Source organism: Mustelus asterias, chromosome 17 (genome assembly GCF_964213995.1).
Source record: "Mustelus asterias chromosome 17, sMusAst1.hap1.1, whole genome shotgun sequence".
NCBI classification, from domain to species: domain Eukaryota; kingdom Metazoa; phylum Chordata; class Chondrichthyes; order Carcharhiniformes; family Triakidae; genus Mustelus; species Mustelus asterias.
In genome coordinates this window covers 47,139,595-47,163,925 of record NC_135817.1, presented here as the reverse complement: position 1 = coordinate 47,163,925, position 24,331 = coordinate 47,139,595, and the positions used below count along the sequence as shown (strand labels likewise).

Genomic DNA, 24,331 nt, shown 5'->3' with positions numbered 1-24,331 from the left:
AATCTGCTGGCTTACCTGGGCTGGTCTACATGTGACTCCAGATCCACAGTAATGTGGTTGACTCTTAAATGCCCCTGAAATGACCAAGCAAGCCACTCAGTCCAAGGGCAATTAGGAATGGGCAATAAATGCCAGCCCAGCCAGTGCTGTCCACATCCCATGAATGAATGGGGATAATTCCATCCTCCTTCCGTCAGACAGCTATTCCCGATCCCCTTGTACTGTCCCCATCAAATCTCAATGCATCGATGCCTTCTCTCCCGTTATCCTATGGAGCTCCCCCTGAAAGAAAAGCAGCTCCTTCACAGTCCAAATCCACCAGGACGACTAGCTCTTCTGCTGCATGCCACTTTTAACCAGTCATAAATCCGAAGACATGTGTTTCTTGTCCACTGTATTTAATATGGTGAAATGGTGTTTTAATGAGTATGCATGACATGCTAATACATTATAAATAGGTTCTTTCCACTTGACCCCGGGAAGCTCGATCCATCTTCAATCTGCCGCAACCTTCATTCCCTACTTTCACCTTGCTATTGGGAAGCTGACATTTCGCCCTCCGCCCCTTCGCTTCCTACTGCTAGCAGCAGCACAAGATTCTGGCCGATGAATGAACGGCCATACATTTCTAACTCAGGTACGTGTGTGACTTGGAGGTCATTATGTTCCCATCTGCCTGGTGCCCATGTCCTTCTTGGTGGGACAACTCACAGCTCATGAAGAAGCCTTACCACTGCCATGTGACCGTAACCCTTTAAGCACTGAACAATATTACTGGTTCAACAGGCATAAAAGCAGAGAAGAATAGAGAGAATTACAAATATTTACAAGTAATCTAGGTCGAATAATGTTAATTCATGGAAAAAGCCACTTACTGCTGTGTGTTCCACTTTGACGTACTAAACAGTCATATCTATTAAACCTGATTTAGGTTGCAAATCTATAAATTCAATTAATGAAATAACTGTATAGTCATCCTACTTCCATGTGTCTAGGTAACAATGATGTACTGCTGGACAGTAATGCCGAATCAGTAATTTTCTCTAAAAATGAACAGCACATAGTCAATGTGAAAATTTCAAACCATCTTCATCAGCTTGTGTAAACACAGCAAAAAGAAATATCTGGCCCTTTTCAACTTTTTAAAACCTATTTAATGTTAAGGTTGATTAATTGAGAAAAACACTTATGATACAATCTGCCCTCTTCTGTACCCTCTATATTCGTTAAAACTGAAATTCAGCCATTTCCAGTCAGCTAAAAGGAACATTGGAACCTGAATTAGATTTCCAAATGCATGTTTATGAACCATACTGCAATGGCAGCAAAAAAGAATACACTTCATAATAAAGAGCTATGGTATATCAAACCAAGGAGACTTCCAAATCGCCTTTTCGGGATGACAATTTCATCCCACAACAGCACTGATAATTGTTGAGATGCCACTTACCCAATGGTCTGAAATAGAACATAATAAATTACGGTACTTAGAATATAGTCTTATGCAACACCATGTTAAATCACTTGCTAATATTCTGGACACATTTCCATTTCCCTCTCCATTAATATATTGACTCAATTTGCAAAGCTTTGAGGACAGGGCTGGCAGAAATCCTGTTGCCATTGGCAACCTTAATGAGTTACCAGGGCAGATTTTATTTGCGCGCAAGCTATTATTTTGTTTTAATTATGACATGGACTAGGGCTTACTATAGAGACACTCCACTGTATGTCGCTATAATTAAGCCTCAGTCTTTCATAGTGCTTCACCGATGAACTGGGACGCACAAATGATTAAGGGATGTCGCTTCCTCCTTTTCAAAAATGATGAAGAAGCTTACTCTCCTAGTTTTTTTTTTAAATGACCCACTTAGAGAATGAGGTGTGTGAGCATTTTTTAGACAGTTGACATAGTGCGACATGGTTTAACCAGGAGGAACAGCAAAATAAAATCAATCAACCAATCATAATTCAGGTTTAAGTGACTGTAACACATCTCAACTAACTGAAAGGCCAGCAAGCAAGTATACATTGCAGAAAGTTAGTGCATTCAGCTGTGGAGCATATAATACTTTTGTGAAATGTCAGTGTGACAGTAAGGAAGCTTATTTTGCGTACCAGTCCCAAGTAGTCTACATAATGAAAGAATTGCAACTGCTCGGGTGCAATTTTCCAAATGGGATTAACAGAAATGAATAACTTACTTGAAAATATATTTTTATGTCAAAGCATTTTAAATTAGCTCTTTACATCTAATATACATGACCAGTTTTCTTCTTAGTTATCTATACAGAATTGATACTGTTCAGCAGCCTCTTAAATGATCAAATTATTTACAAAAGTAAGGCAATATGATGTAAATAATAAATCAGCAAAATGTGCCATCTTACTCTTTCAGAAAATGCCCTCAAAACACTAATAGAATATGCATAGTGAAGAACTTGCCCAATCAAGAATAATGCCTGGATTTTTTTAAAAAACTTCAATACAGTTCTAGTGCACCAAGGCAGGCCTGCCGCCCAGCCCACCTCCACACCCAGCATCATTTGCACTCATTTCGGTGTCACCCAGCCTGACTCCCAGGCAATCCTCCCACCCCGGGACAAAAATCCAAACTTCCAGGCCACTTTCTCCCGGGTTGGCTTTGCAGGGCTGGGAAATGTCCAGATTCAGTGCTCCCGATCTGGGAGCAAAAATCCATTCTATAAGCGTGGAAAGGCATAAATATATGTAAAACAAAATCATTGTGAGGTAATGATGTCATGCACTGCTATCTGTGCTTCCAGTTTCCAAGATCCCCATTTTATTTTTAAAAGTCCATTCCTGGTTATATTTTTTGCACAAAGGAAACAATTAGCTCAAGCTTATTATGAGCTCTGATGGCTTGAATGTGCTGGACTGGGTCCTGCTCAGTGAGGGACCAGTATTACTCCACAAGGCCAGGAAATGGCTCAAGCAAAGCAGCTTCTTTGGATCATACTTCTTAACCCACGATGTATGTTAATTTTCAAACTAATGGTTTTAAGTTTATTTATTAGTGTCACAAGTAGGCTTACATTAACAATGCAATGAAGTTACTGTGAAAATCCCCTAGCTGCCACACTCCAGCACCTGTTCAGGTACACTGAGGAAGAATTTAGCATGACCAATGCACCTAAACAACACGGCAGCAATTCTCCCATCCCGCTGCGCTGCTTTTTTGGCACAGAGACCCCCCCACCCCCTGCCCCCCACCACCGCCAGTAGTGTTTCACTCCAGTGAAGTTTACTATAGCTCCCCACTTGCGGGGAGATGGCAGCCCAAGTCCGCTGGAGTGAATGGGAGGCTATCAAGGCCTCCCAGAGGGTCAAGGGTCGGAGGGGGGAGTGCCACCTTGGCAGTACTGGTCTGGGCCCTCTGGAGATTGGTTGCTGACGGCAGGCGGGTGGGGGGGAGATCGAGGCAGGCCGAGAGGGGGGCTGTTGAGGCTGGCCTGGACATATCCGGGAGACCAACCATCAGGCCGTGGGGGGCTCAGAGAGCCAGCGATCGAGCTGGCCAGCAATCGGGAGGCCAGCAGACAGGGGCCACTGCGCATGCGCTGATCTTGGCACTAACAGATTGGCCATGCGCAGTGGCCAGCTCAGCGCTATGCTGCCGGCCTCTCCAGCGGGAATAGGCCCTGTCCACTGGTTTCTGGAGTGAACTAGGGCACTCAGTGTGTGGGAGATTAATTTTGAAACTCCCACTGAAAACAACAGCATGATTTACTCTGGTTTTTACGCAAATTCAACACTTAGAATTTTTTTAGGAGAATCCCACCCCACATCTTTCGGACTGAGGGAGGAAACCGGAACACCCAGAGGAAACCGATGCAGACACAGGAAGAATGTGCAGACTCTGCACAGACAGTGATCCAAGCTGGGAATCGAACCCCTGTCACCGGGAGGCAGCAGTGCTAATCACTGAGCCATCTTGCTGCCCGGAGATGAGCAATCAAAATGTTCAACTGTCAGTTCTGTTTTTAATGTGATGTAGAACAGGATTTGCATAATTGTCTCAACTTAACTGTACCTGACATATATCAGCAGTATCTGACTTTATTGCTTACTTGGCTAGTGTCAGACCTCCACATGATCAAGGCCCCCAGAGGGCAAGAATCCTACCTCCAAGGCTGGCAGTGCCACAGGAAGGGGTGATTGCTGCCGGTATTGCACTGCCTTCACCAGTCTTTGTCGCTAGATCCCTGGAGACAAGTGAATGGAGCAGGATGGAGGTCATGAGGAGAGGGTGGGATACAATCACAGTGAGGTGGCTTTTTGCAGACCACCACCTTTTTCCCTAGCTGTTGTATAGCTGAGATTAATCAATATCTTGTAAATTCTTTACTTATTATGTTATAAATACTGGTATAAGTCTGCAAAATGCAATTAGCTTATTTTCTGGTGGAAGAACATCAACTTGTTCACCGTATCTCTTCTCTACACTTGCCGTCAGACCTCTTGAGTGTTTTCCACAAATTTCTGTCTTTACTTTGGATTTCCAGCACCTGCAGTATTTCGTCCCTGTGATGTGATGTCACTGGCTAGGTCAGCATTAATTGCCCATTGCTAATTGCCCTCAAGAAGGTAGTGATGAGCTGAGTTTTCATGAACTGCTGCAGTCTGCATACTAAAGGTATTCCCACAGTGCTGTTAAGTAGCAGGTTTCAGGATTTTGAGTCAGCAACAATGATGGAATGGTGATGTATTACCGAGTCAGAATGATGTGTGATTTGGAGGGGAACTCGGCGATGGTGGTGTACCCATTCATCTGCAATCCATGACAATCCTGTGTTGAGAAGTTGCAGGTTTGAGGTGTTTTGAAGAAGCCTGGCGAATTGCTGCAGTGCACCTTGTGGATGGTAGACATTGCAGCCACGATGTACTTGTGGTGGACGGAGCAAATGTTTAAGGTGATGGATAATGTGCTGATTAAGTAGACTGCTTTGCCTCTTTAGTGATGTTGGGGCTCCACTGATCCAGGTAAGTAGAGAGTATCCAATCACATTCCTGACTTGTGCTTTTTAGGTGGTAGAAAGGCTTTTGGGAGCCAGCATGTGAGTCGCTATCCAGGCTCTGTTCAGTACTTATGTGGCTGGTCCAGTTAAGTTTCTAGTCAATGGTGATTTACAGGATGCTGATGGTGGGCAATTTAACAATGGTAATGCCACTGAATGTTAAAGACAGATGAGTGGACTCTCTTGTAGGGAATGGTCGTTACCTGGCACGAATGTTACTTGCTGCTAATCAGCCCAAGCCTGGATGTATCCAGGTCTTGCTGCATGCAAGCACAGGCTGCTTCATTAATTGGGGAATTGCCAATGATACTGCAAATTGTGCAATCACCAATGAACATCCCTGCTTATGACCTTATGTTGGAGGGTAGGTCATTGATGAAGTACTTGAAAATGGTTAGGCCTAGGACACTTCCCCTGAGGAACTCTTGCTGTGTTATTCTGGGGCTGAGTTGATGAATAATCAGAACCATCTTCCTTTGTGCTAGTTATGACTCCAGATTAATTTTTGCGACCAAATTTTCCGTTGCTTCACACATTTAATTAACAGACAAAAAACTAAAGCAGCAGTGTAATCAGTACACAATAGTTCTGTAGTTAAAGGGATAATACATCGACCTTTTAACCAGAAGGATGCAGATATCCATTTACCACTGGCAATATTAACAAATTGCTGGACCAAATTTATTTTCCATGTTATCATTTAGTATTAACACCTTGTGTAATCACACCCACTGTATCTCTACAATTAAGCTCTATCTTTTGTAATGTTTCCCAAATTAACAGATATTACTGAAGTTTTAATTAGCACCTCAGAGTAATTAAAGATGATACTTTAAAAAAAGTGGCAAAATAGCAATCATTCCTATGTAAATCTCTTGCATCTAGCAGAAGACTTTAAACTTCAGTGATCACTCCTGGTATATATATGTCACACATGCAAATTGTTAAAATTTAATATCCAGATAACCACAATAAAATCAGAACTTAACCATCTAAAGTAGCCGAATCTTGTGAGAAAATAAGGAATTATCAAAATATCAATGAGCAGTCAACTAAATTTGCAACTCCAAAATTGAGAACATGAATCAATCAAATCTCTCCAAATATTTTTATCAACCAACATCTTGGGCTTTTTATTAGTTATAAATTTAGTGCTCAAAAAACATTTATAACGTAAAAGTAAAAAAGGTTACAGGATATTGATTAATTTTAGCTATACAACAGCCATTTGTATGTTCGCATGTGTTAGAATTGTGCCGAATAATGGATGGGATTCAAAGGAGCCTGTCACAGTGAGCATGACAATTGAAGGGAGGGGGGGCACCACAATTTGATGGTGACTCAGAGATTTACTGGGACTCACATGGTTCTCCCATGGCTCCTGAAGGACTCCAGAAATCCCTGTTGGATATTCAAGGTGGAGAATGGGGAATGGGGAGTTCTCAATCACAGGCACTCAGTGCCTGATTGAGGAACTTGGCATTGTGAAAGAAGGTGTAGATCTGGAAAAAAAGTCACCCCACTGTGATTATACCCCACACCCTTGCACTGACCCCTCCCCATGGCCTCCAACCTGTCCCATTCACCTGACTCCAGGGATCTAGCAATGAAGACTGGAGAAGGCAGTGCAATACCGGGAGCAATCACCCCTTGCTGCGGCACTGCCAGCCTTGGAGGTAGGATTTCTGTCCTCTGGGGGCCTTGATCAGGTGGAGGTCTGACATTGGCCAAGTAAGTGCCTGATTGCACTTCATCTTCAGCTTTGTGCCCTCTCCACCCTGACCCATGGGTTTCAAGAGGAAGCCACTCTTGAGGTCCAGGGTGCGAGGGAACCACAGCAAGAACATTAGGATCAGGAGGTAGACCCAAACCATGGAGGTGATTTGCTGGATCTAGGGTCTACCAAAAAAGACTCTCCTATTTGCAGATGAGTGACAGACAATGCTGTGTACACCTGTGCTTATCCAGAGCTCTGGTGGATCACATCAGTTACATTCTTCAAGAGGACCTAGCACCATGTGGAGTCAGAGGCTATCCCATGCAAGTGACCTTGTAGGTCACCAGCACACTCCATAGAATCCCGACAGTGCAGGAAGAGGCCATTCAGCCCATCGAATTGGCACTGACTCTCTGAAAGAGCATTTCACCCAGGCCCTCCCCTGCGCTATAACTCCATAACCCTGCACATTTGATGGCCAATCCATCAAACCTGCAAATTTTAGGACAGTAAGGGGCAATTTAGCATGGCCAATGCATTGAACTCAATTTCTTTGCCTGTGGATTGTTCCAAGGATCCACAGGGGACTTGTGCAGCACTTCACAGCCTACCACACATAAATACATCGAGTAGATCCCCTAGAGCAAGTCACTTTACTATGTGAGGTTTACCCTCAATGAAGGTAGTACGGCTGCAAGAGTCAATGGATTTGCAGCTACCTCAGGCTTCCTAGGAGTGCATGGTGCAATATACTGCACCCATGTGATTTTAAGAGCTCCATGGCAGAAGGCCCCTAATGTTTATCAACTATAAAGGCCCTTTGAGAACACTGTGATAAGAGCTTGATATTGAAGGGAGTTGAAGGATGACTTACTCTGGTGGTACAGATGAGGCCATTCCCTTCATCGTCTTACTGCACTGGATGGCATTGCGGGTGCAGTGGCCTGCCACAGTGATGTCCTTCGCTATGGTCTGCCAGGCTGAAGAGGTGAGGCTGGTGTGCTTCTTGGAGATGTCCCTGGGATAAAGCACATCCCTGTGCTGCCACACTCCTCACATGGATCAAGGCCCTGAGGATGCCAGAGCTAAAGTCGGGTGCAGCTTTCTTCTTCTGGATTCCAGCCTTCTTGGTCTGGTTGCCGGAGGTTTCTGTGGGTCTCCTGGAGCCAGTTGGGCTGGAGAGAGTAAGATATGTGTGCTCTGGTGCTGTTTAAATATGGTGCCTGGACCTTCAACCGCTCCAGCTAATAGTGGGACAAATGAATCAGTTTCCAACCTGCCAGGTGATTTGGAGAGTTACTCGTATGTGCATAATTAATGAGCTTTCCTGGGTGGAATTGGGCCTGATTTTCTACTATTCCAGCAGGATATGCACTGTGAGACCCACCTGCCATGGCAGTTAGATTTAAAAATGGAAAATTCCACTCCAAGGGCATGATTTTCCCAAAATAAATCCATGCCCAATGGACAGGAAAACGGGAGATTTTCCTACCCGTTTTTTGGGTGAGCTGCCTTTTGATAATTTACGGCACTTTGTATAATAAGTTGTCATACACTCCCCCAGCCTCTCGATTGCTGGCCCTGACTCCCCCGCCCCAATCGCCGGCCTCCCAATGGCCAGCCCTGACCTATGATGGCTGGCCCTGGCCTCCGAGTGCTGGCCCCATGTCAGCCCCCCCCTCTGATGCAGAGTCCGCCCTTCCCATCCTTCCTACCTCCCCTCACCCTGGTCTGGCTCCTTCCCATCTGGCCCTGCCCCTGTGAGGCCCCACCCCTGTGAGATCCCACTCCCTTGGCATTGCCTGGTGCCCATTGGGCACTGGCACTGTGCCAGGCTGGCAGTGCCAGGCTGACACTGCCCAAGGAGCATTGATCCTCAATGGCCTCCAGTCCCACCAGCAAGGCCATCACATCAGGTCCCAATTGCTAGGGGCCATCGATGATCCCCGCTGGTGTGGACCTCCACCGGTGAGGTCGGAAATCCAAGTGAGCCTGGACAATACCGTCCGGAGCTTGCTAAATGGATTTTAATTAGTCAATGAATGTTTAAATCAGCTTTGCGTCATTTCCTGGCACAAGGCTGATCACAACATAAATAATGGCTTGGGAAGATCATGATCGGTCTCGATTCCCGTTATTGGACATTTCCTGCCCCACTACGCTACTCGACCAGCGTAGCAAGGTGGGAAAATTGCACCACATATGTGGCTCCGTGCCAAATTCTCTTTGATAATGTTCCTGTGAAGTGTCTTTTGACTAAGCTCTCTTGATATAGGTGTCCATTGTTGTTTAGTGGAAACCCTTAACATTGGAGGGGTGGAGTCTTGTTTCTCCTGTTCAGCTCCATTTCTATTTTACTTTCAAAATATTACAATTTCACAAATTGTGCAATCAGTCAACAAATGCTGATTTGTATCAAGGAACAACCATTTTATCTCAATAACAAGCTGTAACCAAAAATGTAACCTGCATATTAAACAAAAATTAGGCCTCCAACGAATATTATAAGAATAATGCATTCTGATTTTCAAGAAACTAAGAATTTTAGCAGCTTATTTTTAATGTTTTTAAAAATTCATTGACAGGATGTGGGTGTTGTTGGTTAGGCCAGCATTTATTGCCCATCCCTAGTTGCCCTTGAGAAGGTGGAGATGATCTGCCTTCTTGAACCGCTGCAGTTCCTGAGGTGTAGGTACACAACCTTTGTTAGGGAGAGAATTCCAGGATTTTGATGCAGTGACAGTGAAGGAAGGGCGATATATTTCGAAGTCAACATGCTGAGTGACTTGGGGGGGAACTTAGTGGTAGTGTTCCCAGGTACCTGCTGCTCTTGTCCTTCTTGATATTAGTGGTCATGGGTTTGGAAGGTGCTGCCTAAGAAACCTTGGTGAGTTGGTGCAGTGCACCTTGTAGATGGTACACACGGTTGCCATTGTTCCTCAGTGGTGGAGGGATTGAATGTTTGTGGATGGGGTAGCAATCAAGTGGGCTGCTTTGTCCTGGATGGTGTCAAGCTTTTTGAGTGTTGTTGGAGCTGCACTCATCCAGGCAAGTGGAAAGTATTCCATTACACACCTGAATTGTGATTTGTAGCTGGTGGACATGCTTTGGGAGGCAGGAGGTGAGTTATTCGCTGCAGGATTTCTAGCCTTTGACCTGCTCAGGTAACCATAGTATTTATGTGGCGAGTCCAGTTCAGTTTGCGGTCAATCATAACCCCCAGAATAATCACACTGGGGCAGAATTTTAACTTGCCTCCACTGACCTGCAAGCTTCCATCAACAGTACCTTTCAAACTCATGACCTCTACGACCTAGAAGTTCAAAGGCAGCCGACACATAGGAACATGACCACCACCTGCAGGTTCCCCTCTTAAGTCACACACAATCCTGACTTGGAACTACACTAAAGCTTGGAGGGAAGAAGGTCAGCAGGTGAGAGCTCCTTCTGGGTAAGTTTATTAATTTCTTTTGTAGGATCAGAAAGAGCAAGAGTGCTCCTCCAGACCGCCCAAGCAGAGTGTAGGCCCTTAGCTCTCCAGCCCAGACAACGCATCCTCTTCCCATAGCAGCGACTGGTATGGAACTGCCAGCCCATCCTTTCTTGCCCCCAAGATGCCTGATTTTAATAGCTGGACAGTCACCCCCATCATTTTCTTCTTTTGGTCAGAAGGTTGGCCAGTGATATGCTGTAATATTATAATGTGGCCTGGTTATTAAAATCGCTACTTTCTCACTGCCACTTCAGGACGAACCAGCTGCTGGAGTTAAAATTTCCCCCACAAGTAATTACAAACCCTCAGAAACCAACTGTTCATTTTAGGCTTCTCTGCCTGAAGTCGAATAATGGGAGAAAGTAACGTCAGATTAATTCCAACAGGCTCCACGCTACCTTCTCAATGATTTGATTGTTTGAAACCAACCAGTCTCCATTAGCAGTGAAAAAGCTCATGTCAAGCTGACACATGGTTAAAAAGCTTATCGTCAGCTTAAAAAAAAAACTGATCATTGGCATGCATGTGACCTTTATCCTGTGACCCCTGTGGGAAATGGGTGAATGCAGAAATTAGGCAAAGACAGAATTGTAATCATCTGTGGTATTAACCCTTCGCTGAACCCTACCTCTCCCCCACCCCCTCGCCCAACAAATCTAAGTACTTGCCAACACTCAACTGTCAGGGCTCAGACATGAATAATAGCCACTCGGACCAGACAATGCAGGAATTATGTCCCTGCAAAGATTCAATGCCTTTGAGAAGGCCCGAAATTTGTAGAATAGGTTGCAATTATTGAATGAATTAACAAAATGCTGTTGGCTCCAGATATCCCTGCCTCTAATCAGCCTTAGATACTTACCGAGTTAAAATTTAAGTTCTGCGTTGAAAGCATATGTTTATTTTTAAATTACAGAAGACCTGAGGAAGGATTATATTTTGGTTTTATGAATAGTTATCAACCTTATTGTTAGGAGTGTTCTGCTCAGCATGTGATTAAAAATAAATCTATTTATCTGCCAGCTGAATATGTAAGTGTGCTTTCAGGCTTTTGTTTTACAGTTGTGTTCTATTCTGTGCCAAAGCCATGTCTTTTTCTTCATTCCAAACTGGGGACAGTAAGTAGGTAAAAGAGAAATCTAATCCTATCAGGCTATGGCTGGAATTCATCACAAGAGTTTGTTTTTGGGGCTGCGAGAATACAAATGTGGAAATACAGTGGCTCCACACACTTAGTTTGTACCCTACTATTAGCAATATTAACTAGAACAACAGCTTGTTTGCCACAGTGTTGAAAAGAAGAACTTACTGACTCAACTGTTTCTTTTCCAAATGAGTGCATCAGTTGACGCTTATGTGTAAATATTTGTTCATAATTTTAAAAATTGAGCAAAAATACCAAAGGTGGGCATCTTGCCATGTTTCCCATTAGTTACACTTGTTTGTGAGCTTTTGGTTTCTGGAAGTACAAGCTGATAAGGCTCAGTAAAGGGAACAGGAGCCGGGCTTTCACGAGCACTCTGGAGATGTTTGTGGGGGGGGTTGGTAAAGTGTTGGCAGAAGGCGTGAAGAGGGAAGTCCGATGTCTTCCAGCCACCATGGGATATTCCCGAAGATGGGATGGAAGTGCTTCAGACACCCATTGAGTGAAGGTGGGTGATCAATTAGTCCATTTAACAATGTGACATTTTAAAAATCTCTTTAAACAATTCACAATCTGAAGGGATGAGGCTTCACACTTATAACAGTTCACTTCCTGGTAAAGAGAGGATGATTAATGGTCAACAGTTTTCTATCCCTGCACATTAAACTTGCAACAAAAATTGTGTATCTTTATGGTGCATTTCATCGAATGAAACATTCATAAGAACATAAGAACTAGGAGCAGGAGTAGGCCATCTGGCTGCTCCGCCATTCAATAAGATCATGCCTGATCTTTTTGAGGATTCAGCTCCACTTACCCACCCGCTCACCATAACCCTTAATTCCTTTACTGTTCAAAAATGTAGCTATCCTTGCCTTAAAAACATTCAATGAGGTAGCCTCAACTGCTTCACTGGGCAGGGAATTCCACAGATTCACAACCCTTTGTGTGAAGAAGTTCCTCCTCAACTCAGTCCTAAATCGGCTTCCCCTTATTTTGAGGCTATGCCCCCTAGTTCTAGTTTCACCCGCCAGTGGAAACAACTTCCCTGCTTCTATCTTATCTATTCCCTTCATAATCTTATATGTTTCTATAAGATCTCCCCTCATTCTTCTGAATTCCAATGTGTATAGCCCCAGTCTACTCAGTCTCTCCTCATAAGCCAAACCTCTCAACTCCGGAATCAACCTAGTGAATCTCCTCTGCACCCCCTCCAGTGCCAGTATATCCTTTCGCTAGTAAGGAGACCAAAACTGTACACAGTACTCCAGGTGTGGCCTCACCAGCACTTTATACAGCTGCAACATAATCTCGCTGTTTTTAAACTCCATCCCTCTAGCAATGAAGGATAAAATTCCATTTGCCTTCTTAATTACCTGCTGCACCTGCAAACCAACTCCTTGAGATTCCTGCACAAGGACACCCAGGTCCCTCTGCACAGCAGCCTGCTGCAATTTTTTACCATTTAAATAATAGTCCATTTTGCTGTTATTCCTACCAAAATGGATGACCTCACATTTACCAATACTGTACTCCATCTGCCAGATCCTCGCCCACTCACTTAGATTATCTATATCCCTTTGCAGACTTTCAGCGTCCTCTGCACACTTTGCTCTGCCACCCATCTTGGTGTCATCTGCAAATTTTGACACACTACACTTGGTCCCCAACTCCAAATCGTCTATGTAAATCGTAAACAATTGCGGTCCCAACACTGATCCCTGAGGCACACCACTAGTCACTGATCGCCAACCAGAAAAACACCCATTTACCCCCACTCTTTGCTTTCTGTTAGTCAACCAATCCTCTATCCATGCTAATACGTTACCCATGACACTATGCACCTTTATCTTATGTAGCAGTCTTTGGTGCAGCATCTTATCGAATGCCTTCTGGAAATCCAGATACACCACATCCACAGGTTCCCCATTGTCCACTGCACATGTAATGTTCTCAAAGGATTCCACCAAATTAGTCAAACATGACCTGCCCTTCATGAACCCATGCTGCGTCTTCCAAGGAGCATTATAAAACAAAGTACTGAAACAGCTCTTATCAAAGTCAGAAATCACATCCTATCCTATGGGTGGGATTTTCCAGCCCTTCCCGCCAATGGAATCCTCTAGTTCCATGAAGGCGGCCCCCCTCTGCAGGTTCCCCAGTGGCAGGAAGGATGAGCCACACAAAACGCCACAGACATCGGCGGGATCTTCTGATCCCACAAGCAGCCAATGGAGAGCTATCTCCGCCACCGGAAGTCACGCTGCGGGGGGGGGGGGGGGGGGGGGGGGGGGGGGGCGGGGGGGGGGGGGGAGGAGAGGAAATCCCACCATATGTGACTGTAACAAAGGTAAACTTTCCATCTTCATCCTTCTCGATCTGTCTGCAGTCTTTCCACTACCGCGGCACAGTAGCACAGTGGTTAGCACTGCTGCTTCACAGCTCCAGGGACCTGGGTTCGATTCCCGGCTTGGGTCACTGTCTGTGTGGAGTTTGCACATTCTCCTCGTGTCTGCGTGGGTTTCCTCCGGGTGCTCCGGTTTCCTCCCACAGTCCAAAGATGTGCGGGTTAGGTTGATTGGCCATGCTAAAAATTGCCCTTAGTGTCCTGAGATGTGTAGGTTAGAGGGATTAGTGGGTAAATATGTAGGGATATGGGGGTAGGGCCTGGGTGGGATTGTGGTCGGTGCAGACTCGATGGGCCGAATGGCCTCTTTCTGTACTGTAGGGTTTCTATGATAATTTCTATGATTCTATGAGTTGAATACACTCTCCTATTCCAAAGCCTCTTTACTATCGTTTAGCTGGGTGGGCCTGGTCTCACCCACTTCCAATCTTATCTATTGAATCATAGCCAGAGAATTACTTGCAATGGGTTCTCTTTCTGCTCCTGTGGCATTACCTCTGATATCTATCCTTAGTCTCCTCCTTTTTCCTCATCTCCATGCTGCCCTCAGTGGAATTATCCAAAACCATAATGTTGGTTTTCACATCTGCAGTAATGACACCAAGCTCCACCTCACCACCATGTCTCCACCACTGTTGATAAACTATCAGACTGCAGACGTTTCCTCCAATTAAATATTAGAAAGACTGAAACCATTAAATCATTCCCCGCTACAAACTGTGTTTCCTAGCTATTCGTCACCTTGGCAACAGTCTGAGGTTAAGCCAGTCTATTCAAAAATGTGATGTCACATTTGATGTCGAGTTGAGCTACCAACCTCATATTCATGTTGTCACCAAGACCACATACTTCTACCCCAGTAAGGTGGCCCTGTTTTACCTTATCACAGCTCACCTGTTCCTGAAGCCCTCATTTGTACTTTTGTTACCTCTCGATGCAACTATTCCAATGCACCCCTGGCTGGTCTCTCACATTCTATCCTCTGTAAATTTGTGGGCTTCCAAAACACTGCTGTCCATGTGTTAACTGGCAGCAGGTCCCATTTCTCTGACACCCATGTGTTTGCTGATCTACATGGGCTCTTGAGCAAGCAGCATTTTGATTTTAAAATTCTCACCTCTGATTTCAAATCCCTCCCTGGCCTCACCATTCCCTATCTCTATAATCTCTTCCAGCCCACAACACTCTTGAGATGACTGCACTAATCTAATTCTGGCCTCTTATTCATCCCGTTTTAATTATTTCACCATTTGAGACCATGCACTTTAGATGTCTAGGCCCCAAGTTCTAGAATACCATCCCTATACCTCCCCCTCTAAACCTCACTTTACACACCTTAAAATCTCCTCAAAATCTACCTCTTTGACCCACCTCTTGGTCTTCTGATGTGATATCTCCTTACGTTGCTTGGTACCACAATTTATTTTATAATGCTTCCATGAAGCACTTTCAGACATTTAAATACATTAAAGGCACTATAAAAATAACAATTGTTTTTGTTGTCATTCAAAATTATCACATAATTGAAAAAATACTGGTGCTTGTAATTACTAGGCTTAACTTTCTATGGTGAGTTTAACGTGCACTGAATATGAAAATGTAGCAATTTCATGAAAAGGGAGCTTCAGTGCTATTTGATGTTTTGTAGAGTGCTGCACTGGAAATTGGCAAACAAGTTGTGGTGAATCACAATTCATGGGGTATCTCTTCCTCTCTACAAGTGACTGTACAGTTTACTTAATAACAGTGTGCATTGCTCAAATTGTATTTTTTATTTATCTGGCAAAATCTGGCCTGTTGTAGCCAATCCTTTGTATTTATTTACATATGGTAAATAATGTTCCTCAAACAAAATAATCTGACTTGTGCAGATCATAAACCAGCCTGTTCCTGTGCCGTACGTTCTATATAACAACAAGACACCGTGCCTATATACACAGGCACAGATTATTGTGCATATGTTCTAATGAGTACTTCAGAAGAAGAGAACACTGAGTAATGTAGCTGACAGTTGTAGCATTCAAGTTGCTGGTCTTGCTGAGGTCATCTAAGCTTACAAAGACTGGGGATCAAAACTGGGACTTTTTTTGCTCTTTATGCTCTGAATAAATTTGCTGAACCGTTAAAAAACTGCTTAATTGCAGTCTTATATAAAATAATTAAGGTTCACAAGAATTTAACTTTTAAGCTTTAAAATGTTCTGATTCTAGTAAACTAGTTTACTGCAAAATACCACTCTGTTTTAAAAAAGCTCCATAAAAAATCCGTTTGTTTAATTTTGTGCAGCTAAAATTGAAAGTAATTGTGAGCAACAGGCTTTCAAGATATATTGTATCTTTGAAAGTAGTGTAATGTACATTTTAGTAATTTTCTGAAAAATGTAGAAATGTATTCATTGTCAAGCTATCAATTCCTGCACTATATATTATGTTAGTAAACATTATTTAAATATTACTGAGGCAAATTCTAAGAATATCTGTCCAGTCAACCTACCCAAACTCCACTATTACATATTCAATACTCTCGCTACATGTCACAACTGGGGAGGGATTTCTCTCAAAGCCAACTGTGACAATACTGTGTCTTTACAAAATGTATTTTTATCATGTTTCTCTGCAGTTTTTTTCAAACAGGCCCTGGTGTTATTGTCGCTGTGATGTCTGAGCCGGGGTCCTCTAATTGTTACTGAAGTAATATAATGGGCATCTTGTTTATATTTAATCTGGGCCAATACAGTGTCCTGGAGCTTTATGACCCTTTTGGAATTGTTGAGTGGAGCATGATTGACAGGTCAGATGTTGGCTTTGGAAAGTTCTTCTCCCACAGGAAAAATCCAAGGTTTTAGTTTCATTTTGCCAGAAGCTGTTTGGACTGCAGATTGAAAGTAGTGTTTTCTTGGTTCTCTCCCGATGATGTTGGAATTCCTGCTGTCTATGAGTTGCTAGCAAAAAGATGAGGCAAGCAGTATCTCTATCTCTCGAGAGGTACTGAAAATTCCAGGACTTGGAAGTCGGTGTATTAATTCAACAGCCAAAGGACTAAATCACAGCAGGTGTTAAAAAGCTACAAAAACCAGCATCACATGAGCATACTTGCTTTCTATGCCAAATCTAGAACGGAGTGTACGTTTGTGGAAGTTGTTTGATTTGGAAAAGTATACTTAGCTGTTAAGGTTTATACAATATCATGGTTATTCTCTTGTAAAAGTTGTATTGATTTTTCTTATTATAGTTTAACCATGTTCTTAAATAAACTTTGTTTGATAAAAGCTTCCTAGTGGGTCACTTGAATCATACCTGGAGTGAAACGTCTTATGCTCACCCATGCCAATATCAAAGTGCAAAACCTATGGTCTAGGCTGACTTCATAAAACACCTTGGAGTTTCTGGCCTGGGTCATAACACAACAAAAGTGGTCCAGGAGAGGAATGATAAAAGCAAGGAAAATTGTTGTGGTTGAGTAATATAGCAATTTTTCAGTAAAATTGGTTGGTCAATAATTTCTTGGGCTTTTATTGCATAAAATGCAATTTTATGTTGAGGGAAGTCACATTTACCAATTGTTTGTAAACTTTGATGATCACTTAACCAATTTGGTTTTCCACATTTAGCAAGTGCTGATAAATGAGTTACATTTAGGTGAGATGAAATTAATCACTAGATATTAGAGGCTGATCCTAGCAGAATAAAGATGATATTACTGTAGAATAAAATCAGATTGATAGAGACATAAATCATATCTAGATAAAATGTCAATCAAAGTACTTTGCCAGGTTTACTAATAAGATTGCCAAATTGTTACACTAGCAATCACATGTCCATAATATTTAAAAATATCAATGAAATAATGGACCAGAATGTTACAAAAGAAGATTTGCGCTGAAGCAAACACTACATACATTTCTGCAAAAATAAAAATGACCCACCCAGATGTTGGCACCATTTACCCATTCAATAGACTAACTATTAAGAATTTAGACATTCTTATGTTCAGAGGGGATGTCCAAGGCAGCACAGTCCTAAATCTGCAGTGACTTCATGGATGGACGCACTAGTTTAGACAAATCTAATATTGATTTTATAAATAGACCCTGGCAAACCAGTATCCCAATTGGTTAACATCCATCCTAGCTTTACATTGGAGTACTGACCACAAAATAGGAGTGTCAGCTCTACATCTGAATCCTTTGCAGTTAAACAATATATTGCTGTTGCTGGCTCAGTCACCCCATCCTTTCAACAGCACTTTAAAATTCAACTTATAGTTTCCCATATCCTGATGAAGGCAAGAAGGAAATAGACGTTAAAGAAAGGTAAAGATAATAATACTACACATGCAAACTTACTTGTTATAGTTTTTCTTTAAAACTTGCTATCGATTTATTCTTGGGATGTGCCCATATTTATTGCCCACCCAGTTCTACTTTCCCTAAGCAGGTGATGCATTTTGAACACCACTGCAGGTGGTTAGCAATTCAGTAGGTTGCTGATGCCTTCAGGATCAAGTATGTAGTATAGAAATTGGGTCACATATAGGCTAAATTGGGAAGGTTACCTTCTCTAAAGATGTTTAGTAAACTAGTTTGTTTTTTTACAACAGCTCATATTAATGTGTTTTTCCCCTTGCTGCCAGACTGCAATTGATCAGTTGCATAATTAAATTTCATATTGTGCCACATTGGCATTTTAATTCAAGTTCTATATCTACTGCCTATTCAGTGATTGAGGCCGAGGATATTGCATAAAAAGGATAGCCCAGCTACAGCAATGTTGAGGCTGCATCAACCGCTATTTTACATGTAACTGATGGCTTATGATTTGAAACTGTCTTATAAATTGAACTATTTCAAAAGATAGTAGCATATTGAATAATTATTCTGCTGTAATAATAAATGGAGCAGAAAGTTCAATCACTATTACAGTGCCGTTTTCTTCAAGTATCTTCTTTACATACCGCTCCCTTGATCTGATGTGCTCTATGCCTGACCTAAAGGAAATGCAGATGACTTGCCGGGTCTCTACCAGAGATACCGTGAAGCTGGTAGCAGAGAGGTATGCAAGAAAGGCCAGGAATTACCCTCGCACACTTTCCAGCTACAGTAACCATTGTTTGCCTAATTGAGATCAAATATCTCGGCATAAGTCAGAAAAAATCAATCCTGTACTCTTTGGACATCTATGGTTTAATATTATGCTGGTCACGGCATTTACCTATTAGACTTGAGCTTACAGGGGCGATATTATTGATCACAGGGAAAGTGCATGTCTAGGATAATGAGAAAAAAAATATTTGCAGTGCTGCTTCAAATTATCCTGCTTAACTAAATATGGGAAATTAGCTCTGGGCCTTGTTCCTGTCTGAACTATACAGTATTATAAAGTGTATATTGCCAGTGTTGTTTGCTTTATAAGCTGGCCACCTTCTTTATACCAAAATAAGTCAGGAAACTCCCCACTGTAATTTCTGAATGTTCTTAAATTACATTCCATATTAAAACAAATGGTGAATGTACTGAAGGAAGTCAGCATTATAATTCTTACCGTATATCATGTTTAAGTACCTTAATCTGATATGCCTTCAAATAATTTCTATTGGGTCTATTCTACTAAGACACTTTAAGATGTAGATTTTTACATTATAGATTTTTGCCTTCTATATATATAAAATATGTGCTTAACTTGAAGAAAGCCCCCTAAATGATATGATTCATTCACCCATCCGGCAGGCTCAGTTAATGCAAATGCTACATTTGTTAAACAATGCTAATTTATACTGTTATGGTAAATGGGGTAGGATTTTCACCAAATTGGGCCCAAAATTAGCCAAAGTAAAACAAAATAAAATTCGAGGTATTTCAAGCAGAAGTTCCTTAGCACAAATCAAGTTTATGTGGTCTTTAGCAATGGTTTAAAAAATATTGTGCTGAAAATTGATTTCACCCACAGAGTGACCACACCTCCAATCAAATCAATGACCATGCCGCTGCCACTAATTGGATTAAAGTTTATTTATGAGTAACAAGCAAGGCTTACATTAACACTGCAATGAAGTTATTGTGAAATTCCTCTAGTCGCCACAGTCCGCCACCTGTTTGAGTCTATTCATCTAACCAGCACACCTTTCAGAATGTGGGAGGAAACTGGAGCACCCGGAGGAAACCCATGCAGACACGGGGAGAATGTGCAAACTCCACACTGACAGTGATCCAAGCTGGGAATTGAACCCAGGTTCCTGGCGCTGTGAAGCAGCAGTGCTAACCATTGTGCTACCGTGTCGCCCCAGGTATAACAGAAGAAGAGCCCAGCAATCTACCAAATGGGTTGCTCTGAGTTCCTGGAGGAGATGGAAGAAGTTTTCCACTAGAGATGACAATTGGACATTGAGTAGAGGCACCTCTTGACAGAAGATAATAAAATCTTACTATTCAATAACAGTTATGCAACATCAGCGTTCCAATTTATGGGAACAAAAATTACGATTGATATATCAGAGAACCCATTGCTGGCTATTTACACCATGTATTAATATGAGAGCCTAAATTGTTATTGTTATTCTGATTCATACTAATCAGGATGGCTATTGCAAGAACACTTGATCAGGGTGTATAAGAGATTCTTAAAATTAAGCCTTTTTAGGGCTGGGGTGTGAATGCCCTTTTAGAAGATTTTAAACATGAAAAAATATTTAATTTAGTAAGAACTGCCGACTGTACATCAATTAAACTAATAAATGTCTCTACATAGTTCATTAAGGTCTGTTTTCAGTTATTTGTAAACAGGCTACTCACAAGAGGTGGCTAAACATTCTTACTAAAAATACTTATTTTTGTGGTAAATCAATTTAATCTTTATTAATAAATCTGCAACAGGTTACTGCTCTTACGTACATCAGGAATATTTTATAATGCAATCGGCCTGATTGTGCGGGCTCACAGTCGATTTTGCATTTTTTATTATGTAGATGAGTTTGAACAGTGATTGAATCATTAAAATCAATTTGGAAAAACAGCACAATTTGTGCCTCGATTGTCAATGATGCCCAAAGCAGAAACTCTGCCTCATATTGTCCACACCGCAGGTTACATGTTTTTGCTCATGTACACTACAGAACGGTATAAATGAAATGGCGGGGGGAGGGAGAATTTGTTACACATTTAACACAACATTTTGACTTTGAACTGAATAATTATTGATTGTGTAAAAAGATCCATCAATGATGATAACCTTAGGAATTTAATTTCCTCTAATTGGAGTTAAACATTTTCCTTACCTAGAAGTGAAATTAATTTATAAGATTTAGAATGCTGTGCTTGGAAACCAGTAAAGCAGATCTGAAAGTTTACACTCTAATGTGAAAATGCTATTAAAGCTATTACAGTAAATTCAAGGTCGTTTATGAAATAGTTAAGAATTCCAAACCTGCTTCTTATTGCATCTAAAAATTTCCAAGCCCTACCTTCTTATTATAACTAGGAACTAAAATAAATCCTACTTGGTTAAATTGTTGCCACTTGTTTTTTTTCACTGGTCAGATAGGAAACCATCCTGACTATGAAACATATTTGATTTATTTTAGCTTTGCAATCTGGGAGATAATGGAAATATCCTTGCAGCATTCTTCAGCAGGCTGATCAGGTGACAAACTTGATAAACACTTCATACCAACCTCATTATTAAAAGGAGGTGGCAGTGTCCCAGTTCCTTTATTTTCATGTTCTTGATGAGTGACAGAAAACATACTACAGTCACTATTATGCTTTTACTGTGAATGCAAAACAACCATGACAGAAATGCTATCCGAAGATGCTCTGCCCGTTGTGTTAACCCTTCCTAATTCTAAACACTGCAATGAATATAAGGTATCCAGTTTTGCAGAAGAGAGCAAAGAACTGTAAATTGTGATAAAGGCCTTCTTGGTGAAGTGTATCAACAAACACAACAACAACTTGCATTTATACAGTACATTAGTACATATAATGCACTATTGTAAAACCTTCCAAGGAACTTCACAGGAACATAAGCAGACAAAAGCTGGCATCAAGCCAACAGAGGAGATATTAGGACAGATTACCAAGAGCTTGGCCCAAGAGGTTATGAGTGAACATTGCTAGAATGGACAAATTCAGTAATTCAGGTTAAATTATAAATCTTATCGTACCTTGGCATCCTATTTGATTCAGATGAGCTTCCAACCTCATACCTACTCCATCACCAAGCACCTCAATAGCATCACCCATCCTCCAAACATGTGCCTGCTCATCTGCTGCTGAACCCATCAAAGACTTTGTTACCCGCAAATCCAATTCCAATATGCTCCTGGCTAGCCTACCACTTTGCACCATTTGTAAACTTGAGTTCATCCAAAATTCTGCTGCCTATATCCTAGCTTGGACTCGGTCCCATTCATCTATCAACCCTATGTTAGCTGACCTATGTTGGTTCCTGGTCCAGCAACACCTCAATGTTAAAATCTTCATCCTTATCTTCAGATCCCTCTGTGGCCTCACCCTTCCCTATTTCCTAGCCCTACAAACCTCCAAGTTCTTGATGCTCTTCCAATTCTAGCCTACAGTGTGGTCCCGGTTTTAATTTTTTGCCCCTATCTAGTCCCTGATTTCTGGAATTCCCTCCCTAAACCTTTTTGTCTCTCTACCTCTGTCTCCTTCTTCAAGACATTCTGCAAAAGCAACCTGTTTGACCAAGCTTTTGGTGATTGGCCCTAATATCTCCTTATGTCAAATTTTGTTTCATAATGTTCTTGTGAAATACCTTGGGAGGTTTTACAATGTGAAAGGTGCTACGTGGGTGCAAGTTGTTGTAGTGTGAGGGAGCTGAACACTAGTAATTCTGTCCATTCACAATTTACGGCTATGTTTTACACAAGTGGAAAACATCTGCAAATCTTTTATTCTAGATGGACATCTAGCTGTAGAATCCTAAACACAGATTTATATGAAATCAACATCTCTCACTGCTGTGATCCTTTCATTAGCATTTTCAATTGCCACATAGGTAGCCAATGAATTATGTGGTGAGTGAAACCACTAGCCAAATCAAAGAATAAAATAGGATAACTACAAGACTGCCACGAATTTAGAGTCAGACATAAATTGTTAATCCACTTGTTGTAAACGGTATACATGGCTGAAAATAAAACATTCATTAAGCATGGGATCACGCTGTTAACGTACCAGACATAACTCAAACATCACAGGCTTTAAATGTATCTGCAACATGTTGTACAGAATAAGCAGTGGTTTGCTACTATTAACATATTCAGGTCTGAACCCAAAATTAAACTCGGTTCTTCGGCTTTTCCATGATAAATCCTTACCAATGAACCAAGTGTCGCACCGGTAAAAAAAAATTGTTGGGGAAATGAAGTAACTACATACAAACAATAATTCCTGGTTTAATAAAACCTACCTACAAACGTGACATGCAGGTGGAAAGCACTGCAGTGGAACAATAAGTCACTGTGTCAAATGTTGACTAAATTGTTTTTTAAAAACACAAGGAAATTATTCAGCAATGCGGCATGTGTGTGTGGCTAATATTTTCTTTAGAGAGAGAGATGGATTGTATAAATATATCTGTGAACCGTAGGTATCCATTTGTATCTTAAGAGGAAAAATAAGCCTAAGGGAATGCGAGGACGAAGGAAGTTGCTTTGGATGTCCTCAAGGGGCTGAGGCGCTGTCAGTGAAAACATTAATTCGCACGATAAATATTATTTCTCTTAAATGATCGATTTACTACGTGGGCGAATAATTTAAACAGGGCAAACAAACTTGGGTGGTGGTGGTGGTGGCGGCTGGGGAAGCTTCTGTATGAGACTGATGATCTTTCATGTTTGCTGCAGTACCCCCGCGCATCACACACACACACACACACAGCGACCAGTGCGTCAGTATTAAAAACATCCCCATATCACACACAAAAAAACAAGCTTTCTTTTCTAATCACGCCACTGCCCCACTCAGATCCTGTAAATCTGGCCAACACGCAAATCAAGGGGACGAGGGGGTCAAATCTGGAGAAGCAGAGAATTGGGTTCCAGTATCTCACCTTTTTATTGGTGCCAAGCACAACAAAATACTAATTGTTTTTTTTCCTCTTTGTCGCTTCTATTCAGGAGCTAAAGAATAGGAAATAATCACTCGACCTTACCCAGAAAACGAAGCTGTAGATGATGAGGAGTGTTTTGAGACACGTTATCACCGGTTTAGTCTCCATTCGCCGCGATGCCATAATAATGTATGCGTTCACGCTCCAGTGCCTGTGCTGTAGCCTCCTCCTCCCGGCGCACGGGAGACTGCAGCACTCCTGTCATTCGGCGGCGGCGCTGCGTCAGCGGACCAATCGGCAAACTCCCATTACATCAGCTCCGCAATGAGCCCAAAGGCAGCGGCTCCACGCAGGGGACACACGCAGAGGGAGAGTCACAGCTTCACCCTGTGGAGGAGCCGACCCCAGCACTGAGCTCCGCCACCAGACCAAACGTGTTGGAGCTGCGCCTGGCGGAGTCGGTG

At 42.1% G+C, this 24,331-nt stretch overlaps 1 protein-coding gene across 1 annotated transcript in view; it reads right to left on the bottom strand.

Moving 5' to 3' along the window:
* tspan7 (tetraspanin 7) overlaps positions 1-24,128 on the bottom strand; it is a 96,205-nt gene extending 72,077 nt beyond the window's left edge. The window contains exon 1 of the mRNA XM_078232576.1: positions 23,970-24,128. Coding sequence (XP_078088702.1) covers positions 23,970-24,050 — 81 coding nt within the window. The 5' untranslated portion in view covers positions 24,051-24,128. The remainder of the gene's footprint in view (positions 1-23,969) is intronic.
* Positions 24,129-24,331: the final 203 nt, after the last annotated feature.